Raw genomic sequence first — 20645 nt, 5'->3', positions numbered from 1 at the left:
CTTCTTGTTCCTCTATCTTCTTTTACAAAATAATATGGTATCAGAGCTCTCAAATTGAGAGCTCTGCTGCACCATCATTCTTGACCTTTGTAAAGATCAAGTAACCACATTCATTCCCTGCTACAACTAACAAAATGGAAGTAGAATCAAATCAAACCCAACATTCACAACAAGGCATTGATACATCACAGAATCCTGGCAGTCCCTACTACCTTCATCCTGGAGAGAGCCCAGGAGCAGTGTTGGTTTCACCACCACTGAATGGCACGAACTATCACAGCTGGAGTAGAGCAATGAGGAGAGCCCTCTCATCAAAGAACAAATTCAAATTTGTTAGTGGGGTGATAAGGACTCCACAAGAGACAGATGATATATTTGATGCGTGGGAGAGATGCAATACCATGGTTATCTCATGGATCACAAGATCTTTAAGCCCACAAATAGCACAAAGCATAGTGTACATAGACAACTCGCAAGAACTCTGGCAAGACCTCAAAGAAAGGTTTTCAAAGGGTGATTACTTCAAAACCTCAGATTTACTTCAAGAACTACACTCTATTAAACAAGGGGAGAGAGACGTTTCCACTTATTTCATTGATGTCAAGATTCTTTGGGAAGAACTTGACTCTTTAAGACCCATGCCTACTTGCACTTGCACCAACAAATGCACTTGTGACTTTGTGAAGATTATCAGAGGTTATAGAGATTCTGAGTATGTGATATGTGTCCTAAAAGGGCTCAATGATGAATATAACACAATAAAGACTCAAATTCTTTTGATGGAACCACTGCCCCTCATCAACAAGGTGTATTCATTGGTTATTCAACAAGAAAGGCAGCAAGAAGGAGTGAAGACTGGGCAACACAAGGCTATATTAAACAATGTCACATCTACACAACCATGGAAGCCACAATTCAACAGAAACAACATGAGAACTGAGGCTAACTACAATAACAGAGGAGGTGGTAGGAGATTCCAAACAAATGCAGGATACAATTCAAGAAACTATAGTGCTCCTAACAACAAATTGTGCACGTTTTGTGGTAAAGAAGGCCATACCACAGAGACCTGCTATTTTAAACATGGCTTCCCTCCAAATTTCAAGTTCAAGGCAAAGGGAACTAGTGTAGTCAACAACTTACAATCAGTGGATCAGGGACAAAAGGACAATCAAGATAATGTTGAGCATGCAGAGAATTCAGCAAGGACAAGTCACACAGAACATGCTCAATTAAGCATTAACCATGACCATATGATCAACCAAATTAGCCATGAGCCCACTGATGCAGAGCTTGACTACACATCAGGTAATGCTCTATCTAATCAAACTTGGATCCTAGATAGTGGAGCTACGGATCATGTTACTAACAACTTATCAAACTTCACAAATTATAAGACCATCAAAACCATTTATGTCAAACTTCCTAATAATGTCACTATTAAAGCAGAATACTTAGGAACTGTGACCATTTTTAATCACCTTACTTTACATGATGTTCTGTATATCCCTGGCTTTAAATATAACTTAGTTTCTGTTCACAAGCTTGCTTCTTCTCTTAGATGCAAGCTTGTTTTTGATGAGGTTTCTTGTGTAATCCAGGATATGACTACCTTGAGGATGATTGGACATGTTGAGATGAGGAATAACCTTTACATATTAACCAAGCATCCTCAATGTAATAACACTCAGCATGCTATTACTGCTTTACAAAAAGAAAACTTATCTTGTTTTGATCTTTGGCATTTTAGATTAGGGCACCCTTCAAATGGCATTCTTGATAACATTTGCAAACACTTTTCTTATGTGAAATTTGATCCTAATAAGGTGTGCGATTTTTGTCACCTAGGCAAGCAATCAAAATTACATTTTTCAAAAGGGAATGCTTATACTACACAACCTTTTGAACTCATCCATATGGATATTGATATCTGGGGCCCTTTACATATTGCAACCATACATGGTGACAAATATTTTCTTACTATAGTTGATGACTTTAGTAAATATACATGGTTATTCCTTATGCCAACCAAGGGTAGCACTAGAAATCTGATAGATACATTCATACAAATGGTGCACACACAGTTTGGACACAAAGTTAAGTCTATTAGGAGTGACAATGGCAAAGAATTCATGATGCATGAGTATTATTCTAAGCTAGGCATTATACACCAAACATCTTGCATTGAAACGCCTGAGCAAAATTCTATAGTAGAAAGAAAACATAGACACATTCTCAATGTAACTAGAACCTTGCTTTTTCATTCTAACTTAGCAACTTGTTATTGGGGTTATGCTGTGCTTCATGCTGTTTACCTCATAAATCTATTGCCCACTGTCACCTTAGGTCTTAAGTCCCCTTTTGAGACTTTATTCAACAAACCTCCTTGCCTCAATCATCTAAGGGTGTTTGGGAGCCTCTGTTTTGCCTTCACCCTGACTGCCCAAAGGACCAAATTGGATCCTCGAGCAAGAAAGTGCTCTTTCCTTGGCTATAAATCAGGAACAAAAGGATACATAGTGCTTGATCTTTCCAATAGAAGCATACACATCTCTAAGAATGTTGTGTTTTATGAACACATTTTTCCTCACAAGCTTACTAATGCTCAAACCACTATAGACCCAACAACTAGTCACCCTGACTCTTATTATGAGTTCCCTCTTGACTTACCTACCATTGATGGAAGACAATCAACACCACATAATTTGGAAACCAATCCAGCCTCTGTACACTCACCAAGTCCACTACCTAGCCACACCTTACCCTTAGATCCTCCTATTAGAAGGACTCATAGAGTCACTCATCCACCAACCTACCTACGAGACTATCACTGCAATCTCTTAAATCAGAGACACCCTCACCCTAGCCATAACATCAAACATCCCCTACATCATGTCTTGTCCTATCAAACTCTCTCCCCCTTCCACCTAAAACACTGCCTCACCATTTCCTCTCACATAGAACCTAAGACTTTCAACCAAGCCATCAAGTCTAAAGAATGGACTCAAGCTATGCAGGATGAACTTGCAGCATTGGCCTACAATAACACTTGGACATTAGTCCCATTACCACCTGATAAACGAACTATAGGGTCTAAATGGGTCTACAAACTCAAGTTTAACTCTGATGGTACGATCCAAAGGCACAAGGCAAGACTTGTTGCCAAAGGATACAACCAAACAGAAGGTTTGGATTATTATGAAACTTTTGCTCCTGTGATATAACTTACAACGGTGAGACTTCTATTAGCCTTAGTAGCTAGTCAAGGTTGGTCATTACAACAACTTGATGTTAATAATGCCTTTCTTCATGGTGATTTGAATGAGGATGTTTACATGTCTTTACCTCAAGGTGTTCATTGTTCTGTGCCAAACCTTGTATGCAAATTAAATAAATCCCTCTATGGTTTAAAGCAAGCCAGTAGACAATGGTTTGCCAAGCTATCTACTGCTTTGATTGCCTTGGGATACAATCAATCCTCACATGATCACTCTTTATTCACCAAATCCACACATAAATGCTTTACTGCTTTATTGATATATGTTGATGACTTAATCTTGGCTGGTAATGATGATTCTGAAATAAACTCTGTTAAGCAACATTTGGATCAACATTTTAAAATCAAAGATTTGGGTGTTGTTAAATATTTCCTTGGTTTGGAAGTAGCGAGATCTAAGCAAGGCATAACCTTGTGCCAAAGAAAATATGCATTGGATTTATTACTAGACACAGGATTCTTGGAATCAAAACCTGTTGCAACACCAATGATCAAGAACACTCACCTGCACCAGAATGACAGCAACTTATACCATGACCTTGTTGGTGATAGACAACTTGTTGGAAGACTCCTTTACTTAACAAATACTAGACCAGACTTGAGTTTTTCAATCCAACAACTCAGCCAATTCATGGCTGCCCCTACTATGAATCATTACAAAGCTATGACAAGGGTTCTTCGATACATCAAAAGCAGCCCTGGCCAAGGACTTTTCTATCCAGCAACTTCTCCAATTCATCTCAAAGGATTTTCTGATTCAGACTGGGCTGCATGCCCTAATACAAGAAGATCTATCTCTGGATATTGTATGTTCCTAGGAGATGCCTTGGTATCTTGGAAGTCCAAGAAGCAGAACACAGTTTCCAGATCTTCCTCAGAAGCTGAATACAAAGCCTTGGCAGTAGCATCTTGTGAGGTACAATGGCTTACCTATTTACTCACTGGTTTTTACATCCCTTTTAAGCACCCTGCACTCCTTTATTGTGACAATAACTCAGCAAAATATATTGCTGCTAATCCTGTCTTCCATGAGAAGACAAAACATATAGAAATTGATTGTCATATTGCTAAGGAAAGACTACAAAGTAAGCTCTATCACTTACTTCATGTTAGCTCAGAACAACAAACTGCAGACATCTTAACTAAGGCATTGGATCCTTCCTTATTTCACCACTTATTGTCCAAGCTTGGAGTGGTAAATATCCACTCTCCAGCTTGAGGGGGGATATTAAATTACATCATTTCACTCCTCTAAACTATTCTATTTTTCATATCAACACATACTGCTTTTAGTTTGGTTTATTTGTTGCAGATTATGCATCACACTTGATGCACCAGACTTGAGCAGATGCACCAGTTGTGCCTTGGTAGGATGACCAGTTGCACCTTCACTTGATGCACCAGACTTGAGCAGATGCACCAGTTGTGCCTTGGTAGGATGACCAGTTGCACCTTGGCAGGATGCACCAGACTTGAGCAGATGCACCAGTTTTGCCTGGACAGGATGCACCAGAATTCTTAGGCAGATGCATCAGTTTTCCCTGGCTTGATGCTGAAAACAGAACAGCCTTAGCTTGATGGATTTTCCTTTAAGTCATGAATGATGGATGTAGTAGAGTTCCTTAATTCACATTTGACACATGCTTATTTAATTAAAGCATGTGCCTTCTAGTTTGTTAGGAAAGTTTGTTAAGTTAGTTTTTTCATTGCTTGGTCAACAAGGCATCATGTATATAATGAACACCATGGTGCAATTATAATCAATCAATAAAAATTTACATTCCTTTTACATTCTTCTTGTTCCTCTATCTTCTTTTACAAAATAATACCCATTATGCCACAATATCACAAATTGAACCACCAATCTAACTATTCACTCTTTGGTCTTCCAATCCAAATCCTTTGCCTTTCCTCTCAAAAAAATTCCAAATAAAAATTTCTCGTTTGCAAAACTTTCCCATTGGTTAATACATCAACGGTGTCTACAACCTCAACAGATTTAAGCAAGGCAGCCTAATATATCAAGGGCTAAAAATGAATTCTGAATTAATGTATTTTATCATTACTTGAAATAAAATAAAAAATTAGTACTTTCTTCAATATCTGTGTGTCTAAATTAATATCATCTTAAATCTTAGAAGAGAATATTATCAATTAGTAATATTTATGTAAGTTTGGTATAAGCTATGAAAGAAACTTCCCGGTGAATTAAGAAGTATGAAAGAATACATGAATAAGAAAGAAAATCTTGAAGAATGAAGAAGAAAAAAACTAATATTTCTCATTATTTTCTCAATGAATTGAATTATAAAGATTAGGAGAATACCTCTTTATATACACCAACTATTAAAATAGATAACAGAAACTATTAACCAGATAATCGACTAACTTTGTTGATTAATCGATTATCGTACACAAAGTTCACTTTAGCAAACTGAAAAAACTATTCAGTTAATCGATCAACTACAGTGTTAATCGATTAACTCTTACACAGTTAATCGGTTAACTATTACACAGTTAATCGGTTAACTCTTACATAGTTAATCGGTTAACGCTTACACAGTTAATCGATTAACTATAGTATTAATTGATTAACTTTTACAGAATCTCACATGTTCTAATATTCCCTCGCAGGATGGAACGTATCAAGCATTCCAAGCTTGAAATCATTGTGATGAATACCATATATATTGTAATACCTCATTTTGATGGTGAGCGAATCTTCATCTCTCAGTCTTGAAAACAAAATGTGAAGCAATACCGACGTTTAACCACCATAGGCAGAAACAACTTCATCCAAAGTTTAACCATCCATATTGGCAGAAGCTTAACCATTTATCTTAACAAAAGCTTAACAACCATAATGGATAAAAGAGAGAAAAGAAATGGACCTTAATCTTGATCATGCTTCAATGAAGAAAAATTAAACACTAAAAATAATATTGTGTATTTATGAGAGAGGTAAAGAAAATAGAATAGTAAAGAAATGAAGGTAATTGGGGTTAATGATAAATAATAAGAAAAGAAACTAAAAGAATCGTCCAAAAATTATTTTTCACGGTTGCAAAATTTTGAAGATAGTTGTACATAAATGCATTGAAGCTTCTTTGTTCCTTGCTGGAAGAAATTCTAAGCACCCAAAAGACCCATGAACATGAACTTAGGCTGAATTTGTGGAGACAAAATCTTATGAGTAAATTACACTGACACCCTCTGAGTTTTAGTGAAATTACACAAACCACCCCTCACTTTTCTAAACTTACACAAACCTCCCCTAGTTTTGTACTTTCATTACACTGACCACCCCTGTATAAGAAATAAGTGTAATTTTTAAACAAAAAATGTGATAAATGCAATTAAGTTAAACATACCAACGGGCGTTGGTTCAAGTGGTACATGCTTGATTCCCCTTAAGCAAGAACCCGGGTTCGAGTCTTGTGGATGGAAAAAATGCCCGTTGGGAGAGTTAGCCCCACTTACCTGTGGATGTGCCCGGCTCGGACAGGATTGCCTCCAGTGCGGGGATACCTGTGGGAAACCAAAAAAAGTTAAACAAAACATGATATATTGTGTAGACAAGTCTAAATAATATACAAATCAATGTATCTTTATTATTTTTTTGTTGCAAAATGCATCAAGTGTGTGATGTGAATGATGTTTGCACTGAGGGTGTTTCAATAGCAAAGGAATAGTAATACTAAAGATGATATAGTATTTCATGCATTGGAATCCAAAGATGCGCTCCACAATGTGAGTCAATCATACACACTAGATCATAATTAGGAAGAATAATTGTTTTAAGATATTTCCCTTGTTCTTTATGAGCTTTTTGTCCTTCGTTACGTCTCGCATACCCATATGTTAGAAAATTTACATGAAGGTAATCTTGGAACTTCTAAAACCATTTCTTTAGCGAATGATAGGTGTGATGTGTTTGGACAAAGACCAAGAACCATTCTTCTCTGTTCTTGTCATGTTTCTTTGGATTAGTAAAGCCATAACGTTTATCACTAATGGTCCCTGTTGAATTCATTATCTCTCTTTTGAATGTTGCTCCTACAGCTGCTTCTTCAATGGTCCCTACTGAATTCCGTATCTTTGAAGATTGGTGCTTGTTGCCTTGTATTATAAAAGTTGATGGAGACAAAGAAGATGGAAGGCAAAAGCGAAAACCAAAGAATAATTATATTCTAATATCATGTTAAAGTTTGATGTAAGCCATAAAAATGACTTCTTGATGAATAAAGAAGTATGAAAGAATACATGAATTAGAAAGAAAATCTTGATGAATGAAAAAGAAGAAGAAACTAATGTTTCTCATTATTTTCTCAATGAATTATATTACAAAGATTAGGGGAATACCCATTTATATACACCAACTACTAAAATAGAAAACGTATATTGTTAATCTATTAACTCTATTAATCGATTATCGTACACAAAGTACACCTTAACAAACTGAAACAACTATCCAGTTAATCGATTAACTATAGTGTTAATCAATTAACTCTTATACAATTAATTAGTTAACTATAATGTTGAATGATTAATTCTTACAGAATTTCACATATTCCAGCATTTTAAGCATTTAAATATCCTAAAGTCATAAGATAAGACATTTTTTAATGAGAGAATGTTAAAAATTTAAAGGGCTCAAGCAACTGTAGGAGTGTAAAAATTTTGTTCGATTCAATTTTTGGCGCATTTCAATGACCGAACTGAACACACGTATATGGTTCGGTTCCACTCAATTAACCGTAAATTTAACTATAAGATCGAACTGAACCGCTATTGAACGGTTCGGTTCGATTCCACGGTTTTTTCAATTATTTTTTATAAAAAATCTTGCATCAATTGTAAGTTCAAAATGTACTACGATAAATATTGTTTCTTCATAAACCGAAAAACACTACTACTATTATTATAAAAAATTATGAATCATACATAGATGAGTAAAAAAAATTGAAACTCGTAATTATTTATTAGTAACATATATAACAATTATATAATTGATAAATAAAAAAGTGAATATCACACACATATATATATATATATATATATATATATAATATAATTCTCAATAAGTAGCATATATAACAATAAAATTAATTAGTAACATATATATCATCTAGTAAAATATATAATAATTACATATATAAACTTACAATTTACAATTAGTAATATATATATATCAATATATGATATATGTTAGTTTCAAACTCAATACTACAAAAGTTGGAAGATATTTCCAAATCATCAAGACACTAAGAAACAATTTAGTATCTAATAGCATATATAATACAAACATAATAATAATTTAGTAACATATATAATACTTCAATTCACACAAAATTGTTAAATTAAGTCGCAAAATTGGTTGAAGAATTTAAACAACAATAAAACATCATTCCTAATATTTATTTTTTTAATATGCTATTCGGTTCGGTTTGAGTGGTTCCTAAATTTCTAAAACCATAAACCAAACTTAACATAAATGGTTCCTTAAAAAAATAACTGAACTGAACCGCAAAATCAAACTAAACTATATTTTATGGTTTGATTCGGTTTAATTCATCAGTTTTACAATTTAAACTGGAACCACTTACCCCCTGAGAAGCAGGGCATCATCAGCCTTGCCCTTGGGCTACCCATGGATTAAGTCCAATCGGCTTTGTCAATATTTTGCGGCAAATAACTATGAGTAACATTTCCTCTACCCTCACCAGCTCTTATCAAACCAACTAGAACATCTTGGTATATGGAATAATAAAAAATGAGAGACATTTAATAAGTATACATAAAAGACTAATATGGTTATATGTAAACTTTTTCATATTATTATAATCTTCTAATATTTTATAAACTCAATACATATCAATACTTTATTTTTCAATTATATTATTATTTTCACTATATATTTTTCAATTTCTTTTCTAATTTAGTTTCCGATAAGCATTAAATAATGTTATTTTAGATAAATTATATTAAACATTTACATTTATTAATTTTTTAAATTGTTCTAACATGTTAAAGTTTCAATTATTAAAATTAATACTTATGGAGAGCAACCATATATTATAAAAATAATTAGTTCATTATTTATAGAGCAAGTGATACCATTGATACTATTGATTATACAAAAAAAACCACCAAAATCATGCATATAACCGTAAGTGTGAAATGTTTTGCAGGTTTCTAACAAAATCCGTTGTCATATCCTACTTAACTCATTCCGGCCCAAACCCACTCACACTCTAACATCTTTTCAAGATCCGACCTAGATACTATTAAGGACTACGCTATTGGACTACGCTATTTCCAATAGAAACTTCTAGAATAGCTGAGTCAAGAAGGGTCTAGACTCTTTCACCATTTAACATAAAACCCCAAACAAAAACGCACCGTTTGTTCTTGCTCTAAGCTCATAATCACAATTCACAATGGACGCAGAGAAGCTTGTTCAGTTCAAGCATTTCATCGAACACGTCAAGTCCAATCCTTCAATCCTTTCCGATCCTTCTCTTTCTTTCTTCCGCGAATACCTCGAAAGGTTAAATCCTTAATTATTCGATTCATTCTATTTAATAAACCCTCTTTTTTTCATTTCACGTATTTATATACTTTCTATTTTATTTTAATTAAATTTAAATATTTACAGTCTCGGTGCCAAGCTTCCTCAGTCTGCTGAATCCAAATCGGTACTCTAATATACAAATCATTGTTTCTGTAGTTTTCAATTATTTATTTAATTATTTTTTATTTTATGAATGTATATAGTAATATGTGCTGTGTTGTGTTGTGTAGAGAGATGTGGAGAGTGATGAGGACACAGAGAATGTTGAGGAGGAAAAAGTGAAAGTTGAAGAACCTGAAGAAGATGATGAGATAATTGAGTCTGATGTTGAGCTCGAGGGCGAAACTGTCGAGCCAGACCATGATGCTCCGCAGAAGGTTTGGTATTGAAGATTATATTTGAGTAGATAGATATCTAAATTGGTTGTATAAAAATGTGTCATCAGTTTAGTACTTAGCGATGAAAATTGTTAATTTTGTCCTGAAAAATGTTGGATAATCTTAACTTAGTCTCTAAGAATATCAAATGTCGGTCAAATGGTTCTCAATAGGGACTAATGTTTCATAAGATTTGTTGCGGAAAGTGAAAATTGATTTTGAATTTCTCAGGTATTGATAATTAGGAACATTTTATGTTGTTCTTGTTGATGCATGGTTGCATTTGGTGTTTTCTGTTAATGGGAATGCATGTTTCAGATGGGAGACCCCTCTGTGGAGGTCACTGAAGAGAATCGTGAGGCTTCACAGTCAGCCAAAGCTAAAGCCGTGGAAGCCATTTCTGAAGGTGACATTCCTTATAAAGTGAAGAATGCTTTTGCATTTATCTGATTTTTTGTGGTTGGCAAAGGGATAAAAGAATTCTTCCGTGTAAAATGCATTAAAAATTTTGAACAGCTCAAGTTGCAAATGCTTGCTACTAGTGGTAATTTGATAGGAATGGGTATAATTGATTTCAAGCAAAATATTTCAGATTTGAACTGTATGCATGCTGCAATATATCTGGTATTTCTGTCGGGTGCAGTGGATGTAATTGGGAAGCACAGATATGAAATGGGCATGAGAATGTGGCAAATTTTATAAATTATAGGACATGAAACACTTGTGATATAAGGTAAAACTAATATAAAGCTAATACCAAAATACAAATCTGAAATTAAAAGAGTTACAATGTTTTAAGTGCTGGCATGACGCATGAGTCATTGCAAACATAATAAAGTGCTAACATTTTGTCTGATTATTTTGTCATTTCACGGAAACTATATTTTAAATGCCCATGCTTCATGGGATGTGACTGATACCTTTTGTGACTTGGGTGTGGAGCCATCACTAATGAAGATAACTTTGTAATGCAGGTAAGTTGGATGAGGCAATTGAGAGCTTGACAGAGGCAATTTTGCTCAATCCTACATCTGCCATAATGTATGCAACCAGAGGTATGGCTTGGATTGATTGTTTTAGTGTTACATGTTCTAGTTTTTTGTTCTTATCACTCAATATAAAGGTCCAGTCTTATTTATGCATTTAAATATTTACAGCCACTGTTTATATAAAAAAGAAGAAGCCCAATGCTGCAATTCGTGATGCAAATGCTGCTTTGGAGGTTATATTCTCATCTCTATGTGGCTTAGAGTGACAGAGAGAATTATGTCTTTGCTTGACTTCAGATAAGATCTATGAATTTGCTAGTGGCGCACTTGTTTAATGTTATTGCATAATCTGCTCGGAAATGCATGCACTTGGAAAATGTTCGGTATCTAAGTATGTTTTTTTAGCAGATGCTACCCCAAAGTCAAAAAGATCAACAGTGATACATAATTATTTATGATAGGCAGTCTCATAAAGTATAAATCTGTCCGCTGTTCAAAATATTACAGTTCTGCTGCCCCTGATTTTGAGTATGACAGCTGGATGTAGGATTATAGGTGCTACCCATTTAGTGAGTTTAACTGTTCTTCAGTGGACATGTTGCACAACCCATGTTACTATATCTTCCAGCGGGAAGTACTTCTACATGTGTGCATCTTTGATGTGCATACAAGGTTTGTTAGACTGTTAATTATTAAAATTAATTTTTTTATCCAGATTAATCCTGATTCGGCTAAGGGCTACAAATCACGTGGCATAGCACGATCACTGCTTGGTCAGTGGGAAGAGGCTGCAAAGGATCTTCATGTGGCTTCAAAGTTAGACTTCGATGAGGAAATAAGTGCTGTACTTAAGAAGGTATGCTCTCTTATCCCTTGGTATGAGACTATGAGTTAAATGAGATATTTGCAAAGCTATAATGGATTGCTGTGAACATTGGGTTAAAGTGAGTTTAACTAAAGCCCACTTGAAAGCATTCAGAACCACCTCACTGTAAACATACAGGACACATAGGTAAGACTTAATATGATTGTATGCATTTGTGAAAATTGAAATATGACACGGTTGTAAATAAATTGAATAATAAAAACAAGTTGTGCATATATAGTTCATAGAGATCCATTTGATTATGGATATTGAAAGACTTCAGATTTTTATTAGAGTGAATGTGTTTCTAGAGTAGTGTTGTGTATATGGGATTTTTGAGCTGAAGTAATGAAAAGTGGGGAGAAAGATTATCACATGATGTAATGATCTGAAAAGGTAAAAATGAATTATAAAATGGATAGCGTGAAATGTTTCACCAAAAAGGAAAATGTGAAGTACATTTTGGGGGAAAAGATTGTCTTGCAAATGTGAAGTACATATTTATTGAGAAATGAGCAAAACATTTGCAGGAACAGTGAAAATGTGTCCAAGCATGAATAAGTGATAAAATTAGCTTATTGTTGTACATGTGCAAATAACATCATTGGAAAGGATAGAGAGACAGATCTTGCATGGGGAAGGCAAAGGCAATTAGTAACCTTTTCTTTTCAGTTGAAAAAAATATATATTTAACCACCCAATCCTGCATTGAAAGCTTGCAGGGAAATCTTGCATTTAAAAAAAAAGCTTCCACATTTATAAATCTAATTAGGAGCAGCTTTGCCTGGCTAACAATTGAGTTAAAGTTCTAACTGTGGATCAACAGTTCAATCTGTAGTTTATATCCACAGTATATGATGTTGTCCTGGTAAAGTTGTTTAGCATGGTTAGAATATGCTGGGTTGTTATTTAATGTTATACCAGCATATCTATCTTTTCAGAAACCACATTGCAATAAGGTAGGTTGTGTTGAATGGTGGAATTATTTATCTCGTCACTGCTAATTTTTGGCTGTCTAGGTGGAACCCAATGCTCACAAGCTTGAGGAACACCGTCGTAAGTATGAAAGGCTGCACAAGGAAAAAGAGGAGAAAAAAGCTGAGCGTGAGAGGCAACGTCGCCGTGCTGAAGCTCAGGTTCTCAATTTTCAAATAGGAATAAGCTTTATATTTAAATGTAATATACATGTAATTTGGTTGTTGCTAACTTGCTATGCACATTTTTCCAGGCTGCATATGAGAAGGCTAAGAAGCAAGAGCAATCATCTTCGAGTAGAAATCCTGGTGGCTTTCCAGGTGGCTTTCCTGGGGGCATGCCGGGAGGTGGCTTTCCTGGGGGCATGCCAGGAGGAGGCTTTCCCGGGGGCATGCCTGGGGCAGGGGGAATGCCAGGAGGTGTGCCTGGGAATGTTGATTTTAGCAAAATCTTGAATGTAAGTAGATCTGAGTTGATATTTTCTTGTGCGCTTTTGCAATGGTATATGAAAACTGTTTTCCCTTGTTTATTATGGTGCTAAAATCAAACATTGCTTGGCATGTCTCTCAGGATCCTGATCTGATGTCAGCATTTAGTGATCCGGAGGTCATGGCTGCTCTTCAAGATGGTAATTCTCTTGTTTAATATTTTTCTTAATTTATTTTATTTTAAATCTTGGAGCCTTCGACGAGTGCCAAACTGCCAAGGATGAATTTCAATAAGCTGTTGATCAAACTGCAATGCCATGTGCCATTGTCTTCGTATTGTTAAATCTTCCCAGATTGACTGTTTATTTTGGAGTTGATCTTTCTCACTAACTAGTTGCATAGATTTGGATCGGCAATTTATGCAAAGAGTGTAGGTGATAAGAATGAGAAAGATTGAACTCTCTTCACCCTTTGCATTTGAACTCATGAGAACCTGCTAAGTCTCTCTTCTTGTGTTTTCGTCTTTTCCTTTCACTTATCACTACACTCTGCGTGTAGAATATGATGACCTGGTTCACATTATTTCTTGGAGTATATAGTTTGAGGAAACTCTTTAAATCATGTGTCAATTTGTTCATAGAGATTATGTATTAGAATGATTGATGCTATATAACACTAAACACATAGTTATCTTCTTTGGGATAGTGCTGTCTTAACAATAGTGCTTGAAGTATATTTATACTGTATGGACTCATTGCAAATTTCTGTATTTGCAAGTTGCAACCTGGGGTAGGCGTGGTCCTCTAATGTATATTTTGATGATGTGCATGCACCTTAGACTTTAATGTTCAAGCTTGCACATTAGAATATCCTCTCCCTTGCATTCCATGTCTATTTTCGTTGTCCTCTTTTTTTATATCTGTTATATCTGAACCAAATATTGATTGCATTTTTTTTCTTCATCCTTTTTGTGTTGATTGCAGTTATGAAGAACCCTGCTAATTTGGCTAAGCATCAGTCAAATCCCAAGGTGGCTCCTGTTATTGCAAAAATGATGAACAAATTTGGTGGTGGTCCTAAGTAAAAATATGTTCCAGAATGGCAGCGTGCTTGTTTAAGATTTAATGTTTTTTGATATTGCATTTTCATTTTGATGAGATTATGACTATTTTACCTTTAGTAAGGCCTGTTTTATAGGTGCGTATTTCTCCTCTTGGTGGGTTGTTTATTTTGAGTGAATTTGAATGATAAAAGAAAAAATCTTAAAAAAGCTTATAAGCCATAGTTAATATTAATTAACTCATTTGAAAAATAGAGCCTCGCTTCTTTAACATTGTCCCAATGCCCCTTTAGTGAGTACTTTTCAAAGCTTCTTTCTCAACAGCCCTTGACAAGACTAATTATGCCTTTGCTAATGCAATGAAGACAATCTTGTCACTGTCCCAGTATTTTATTAATTGTATATAAGGTATACCATACCTTTACTTATGGGGAGCACTGAAACTATGGTCAGGGCTACCCCACTGAAGGGTGTGAAAAATGTGCCTGTTAGTGCTGGACTGCTCATTGGACATGTTAAAATATTTTATTTATATTTTCACATTTATAATTTCTGAAAGTAAATTTTAAATTTACTTGAGATTCATTCTTCTCTATTTTTACGAATTAATTATAGCAGTGTAAGCCAATGTACTTATACAAATATGCCCACATAAAGTCATCCTCCTAATTATTTTCATGCTATTGAAAATACAATACGTATGTATTTGTGATATCTAGAGACTAGAATAACCAAATTTCAACAAGAAAATGCACCATGCCTTTCATCGATGTAGCTTGTAATTACATGTTTTATTTTGCTACTTATAGTGTTAGTTATTAAGTGTTAAGTTTTTCACTAGACTTCAAAGAGGTGGTGCTCCTCTTATATGTTTGGATGTACGCAATGGTATGTTCTTTCTAATTTTATTTCAAGGTTAACATTGTGCAATTTAAAAACGTGGTTCGTGTATGTACTTTTTTCATTTCTTTAAAAAGTTATATAGTCTCTACAAGTCTGCCACATCCTTATTTTGTATGGAACATCATATTTTATGCATTTTTTAAATAATCATGTTCAAGCTTGCCCTAAAGTTTAGACCGGGCATTGCATGAACATGATGCTAATTGTAATAGACTATGGTAAACTTGATGGGAAACCATGAAGTTTGGAAAATTTAAATCCTTGTATTGAGGAAAGTCAACAAAATGATATACATGATATAATTTAATATCTTTCATTAAAAATGAATTGATGAACATAACCAAATCGATTTGCTTTGATTTCAACGATGAAAATTAGCATAAATTGAATCGAAAATTGCCTTTTGTTCTATTCCTGAATGACTCAAAAAATTGAATCGAATATTGCCTTTCGTTCTATTCCTGAATTACTCAAAAAATTGAATCGAATCAGTCCGCCTCAAATGTTTATTGCAATTATTAGATAGTAGTTTTATTTCTTTTATGTTTATATAAATTTATTTGAAAAAAAAATGCATGTATTGAAAGTTTTTGTATTTTATAACTGTTGTTATATCATTCATATTTAAATATTATTGATCCATAAAAAACCCAAAAAGACATAAATAATGTATTGACTGTGTATTATTTTATTAACATTCAATAATAATTAAAAATAAATGATAGTTAATATAAAGAGAGTATAAAAATCTGTTACACTATAGGTGTATAAAACTTTTTCTCTTTTCAATTTATGACTATTTGAATGATCTGAAGTTGATGACTAAATAAATATTTTGAAATGAAATATATTGGAGAATAAAATTTTGTTTCGACCAAAGATCAAACATTTAGCAAACTGGATGTTTATCTATCAAGTTATGATGAGACGTGTACTAGTAAATAGATGATAATTGTTAAATTTCTATCTGTAAAGAAGATAATGAAGATATTTGTCATACAATAAACCATATTTTAGTGCAATTAAACACTAACGAATCTTGCTGGATCATGCATGACTTGATAAGCCATTTGTATTGACTTCTTACTATCGAGATATAATTCCTCACATACAACATACAAGATGATATAGGAATGAAATTATTATTTTTTTATTAACGTAGAGACAAATATAAAAAAAAATATAAAAATAAAAAATATAATACTTATCATTTAAAATATAATAATATAACACTTATATTTACCGATATAAGTGTAAAAAAAGTAATTTGTCTTTCTAGTGACGAAGAGGATACCAATTCATAAAAATGAGGTTAAGCATATATTTCTCTACCTTAAAGGTACTATGAATATAGATTTGTTTTACTTGAACGTAATGTTGTGAAACCCGAACTCAACATTAAACTTAAAGAGGTCTCATATAAGGTTTAACCAGTTTAAACAGTTAAACCGTTCGATCGGAACGAGTGTTTTCATATATAATTATATATAAATAAATTTTTTATATAATTATATTGAAATAACATCTCAATATTTTTGGATTGAAGTAAAACAAAATAATTAGAGTAGGTTTCCATTTTTTAATTTTAAGTAAACCGTCCGGTTTATTTTCCAGGTTATTACGGTTTAACCGTGTTTAACATGGTCGGACCGGAATTTTTCTGGTTTAAAGCGGTCTAACTCTCATTCGGTTAAGACTGCAAACCAGAGTCGTTTTCAAGTCCGGTCAGTGATCAAATTGGCTGGACCGTCTAATACAGTCCGATTCTCACAATACTGCTTGAATGTGCCTAAGTTAGATTAATTTGGTTATGCTAATGAAGATACTTTAGCATTTCATGAAGCAAGTGAAGAATGTATTTGATTGAGATATGTTATTATATATACTAGTGTGTCAAAAGACACATCGTGTCTGTCGACTCACATTCTTATTTTATGATATTAAGTATTAAATTTATATTTTTTTATTTTAGAGAATTAGAATATTTTTTATTGGATATACTTCATGTTATAATTTTTGTATTTATTATAATATCCAACTTAATGTAAGATGTATTAATTTTAGTTATCTAGGATTATATGGTTTAACTTTAGAAATAAAAAATATTAAGGGCAAAATAGGAAAATAGAATCACAATGGTAATTATTTCAAGTTTTGACTTTATATAGTATAGATAGATATGATTTTCGTGATAAAAAGTATGAAAATGAATTGTGATGTTATGAAAAATTACATTTGAGGTTTGATATTTTTGTTGAATGTAACTTACTCTAATTTTCATTAATATTTTTAATTATGTGAGAAAATATTGTAATTTTAATTAATTAAAAGGGCAAAATAGGTATAAGATAATTACCTCATATAGGTAGTTATAAGAAGTTTTCTCTTTATATATAGTTTAAAAGTATAAGTAATTTTAGTTATATAGGATTATATGGTTTTACTTTAGAAATAAAAAATATTAAGGGCAAAATTTAAAAGTAGAATCACGCTGGTAGTTATTTCAAGTTTTGGCTTTATATAGTATAGATAAAAAATATTAAGGACAAAATAGGAAAATAGAATCACGGTGGTAGTTATTTCAAATTTTGGCTTTGTATAGTATAAATATATATAATTTTTGTGATAAAAAGTTTGAAAATGAATTGTGATATTATGAAAAATTACATTTGAGGTTTGACATTTTTGTTGAATGTAACTTATTCTAATTTTCATTAATATTTTTAATTATGTGAGAAAATATTATAATTTTAATTAATTAAAGGAAAAAATAGGTAAAAGATAATTACACTATATAGGTAGTTATAAGAAGTTTTCCCTTTATATATAGTGTAGAAGTATAGATAAAAAATATGAAAATGAATTGTGATATTATGAAAAATTACATTTGAGGTTTGATATTTTTGTTGAACGTAACTTACTCTATTTTTCATTAATATTTTTAATTATGTGAGAAAATATTGTAACTTTAATTAAATGTGTAGTTTATAATGTGTAGTTTCTATGTCATAAATGTCAAATATAATATTTTGTGTTAAATATTTGTAATTTACAGTCTCCAGAAGCAAGTTACTCAACCAGTTTCTTAATTCCGATCAATACTAAAGAACATTGGTGTCTTCTGTGGCTTACCTACACCATGGTGACCACCCGAAACCAAGCACAACCCCTCAGTCAAGTAGAACGAGTTACCACAAACATGCCTCCCAACCACCACACTCCATCCATCGATCATCCAACACAAATACAACCATCCTAGCAAGGCAGCCAACGCCACCATCCAAACCCTGTCCTAGAACCACCCACCACTCAACAACTCCTCCAAATGATCCAACCTCAAGGACAAATCATCTAACAACAAGCCCAACTAGGAGTTGAGCTCCGTCAGCATAAACCTGAATCAAGCCAGTTGCCGATGAGTACTGCGCCAAATCCGCCGAAGAATCCCAACCTATACTCACAGCCCCTAAACACAAAAACTACACACACAAACCACCCATTCGACTATAATCCCTCGGGAGTCAAGCATCCCTTCATCGAGACAATCATGTCTTCACCCTTACCTAAACACTTGACCCGCCCAAACAACATTGATCAATATGATGGAACATCCGACCCGCATGACCACCTGGACGCCTTTGAGGCGACTACGCTTTTTCATGGGGTGATTGATTTGATCATGTGTCAAGCATTCCCCCTTACTTTGAAACACGACGCCCTATAATGGTTTACTCGGTTGCCGCCAAATAGCATTGATCAATGGACAAATTTAGCCGATAGATTCAACATCCAGTTTACCGCGAGCAAGGAACAATCGAGGTATTCATACACCTTGTCCGGTATTCGTCAAGGACAACATGAACCCTTTTGTGCATACCTGGATAGGTTCAATACATAGGCCATGAATGTTCACACCTTAAGTCTCGATGTGGCGGTGCACATAGGCCATGATAGACAACCCCTCTAGGAGATGCTCCTCTCCAAGAACTCAACGGGAACATCCTCCGAATGGGGACCAGATACACAAGTACCATTCCAACAACCAGCGACAGAGGAGTCTGGTTGATATTAACACCATCTCTGGAGGATTTACCAGATGAGGTACTTATAGGGCGACTCAAAAAAGGTATATCCGAGAAGTTAAGCAAGCAACCATTAGAAGCACTCGCCAGCAGTATGAAAACAGGGTTGCACCTTCGATCTCATTCGACGACCGTGAATATGAGGGTGTCGTTTGCGTTCATGATGATCCCCTAGTCATCACCCCCAAGATGAACAATAGGGAAGCCGAAAGACTTTTTGTTGACCAGGGAAGTTCGACAAATATTATGTTCCAAGATCTGTTTGTAAAAATGGAACTGAAGGACATAGATCTATTTCCATATAATGGGCAACTAGTGGGCTTCACCAGACAAGGAATTATCCTGCGCGGATATGTAGACATATGGCTGACAATTGGTGAACAGGCTTTGACCTGAATAATTGAAGCCAATTTCTTTGTCCTTAAATGAAAATTTGTCTACAACGTCATTTTGGGTTGGCCAATGTTAAATCGTCTTGAAGCAATGGTCTCAACACCACACTTATGCATGAAATTCCTCTCGTCTGATCTCCGGGTATCCACCATAAAGGGGGATCAACATAGCACCAGGAACTGTTACCAGATGAGTCTTCAACCAAGTCAAATAGCAAAGAGGGGGCCATTGGTCGAGGTCATACCTGATGCAAATAATATAACAATTAAACTATAGTACTAGGAAGTGACTCATAGGTCGTTTCCTAGAGATTATCTTTTAGACAATTCAAACACATTATATACACACAAGGGGGTTTTTTGTTGTTGAATAGTATGAATAATAAGTCATTTTAGAAATAGTAAATAAGCAATGTGTATTAAAACAACTAATTCATTTTGGTTTGTTTGATCACAACTCAATCCCTGGTTTTCAAAAGATTAATTTCAGATTCCAACCATCATCTTCTTAATTTGCATAGTGTCACAACCTAAGCCTTTAACTAAGTGAAAGCAGCATAAGCATGGAACATTAACAAATTCACATAAACTAAGTGTTCATGCACTAGATAGTAAATCAACAAAATGAAGATAAACTCACAAACCAGTTTCTAAACAATGGGATTAAGCAAACCACATTCAGAAATAGGATAGAGAAATCAATAGTAAAGAATCTGAATATGC

At 34.0% G+C, this 20645-nt stretch overlaps 1 protein-coding gene across 1 annotated transcript; it reads left to right on the top strand.

Annotated features, from left to right (window-relative positions):
* LOC109350026 (FAM10 family protein At4g22670) lies at positions 9594-14753 on the top strand. The gene is made up of 11 exons (XM_019591133.1): positions 9594-9827; positions 9936-9975; positions 10082-10228; positions 10547-10634; positions 11203-11283; positions 11386-11450; positions 11933-12073; positions 13102-13218; positions 13311-13514; positions 13628-13685; positions 14469-14753. The coding sequence occupies exons 1-11, from the start codon at positions 9718-9720 to the stop codon at positions 14567-14569; spliced, it is 1152 nt and encodes a 383-aa protein (XP_019446678.1). The 5' UTR covers positions 9594-9717; the 3' UTR covers positions 14570-14753.

This window comes from Lupinus angustifolius, chromosome LG06 (genome assembly GCF_001865875.1).
Source record: "Lupinus angustifolius cultivar Tanjil chromosome LG06, LupAngTanjil_v1.0, whole genome shotgun sequence".
NCBI lineage: Eukaryota > Viridiplantae > Streptophyta > Magnoliopsida > Fabales > Fabaceae > Lupinus > Lupinus angustifolius.
This window is presented reverse-complemented; position numbering and strand designations above follow the sequence as displayed.

Excerpts from the sequence above, each read along its gene's own strand:
- LOC109350026 (XM_019591133.1), top strand. The coding sequence starts at position 9,718 with ATGGACGCAGAGAAGCTTGTTCAGTTCAAGCATTTCATCGAACACGTC. Across the intron at positions 10,635-11,202 it reads CGTGGAAGCCATTTCTGAAG|GTAAGTTGGATGAGGCAATT; the intron begins GTGACATTCCTT and ends TTTGTAATGCAG. Across the intron at positions 13,515-13,627 it reads ATTTTAGCAAAATCTTGAAT|GATCCTGATCTGATGTCAGC; the intron begins GTAAGTAGATCT and ends CATGTCTCTCAG.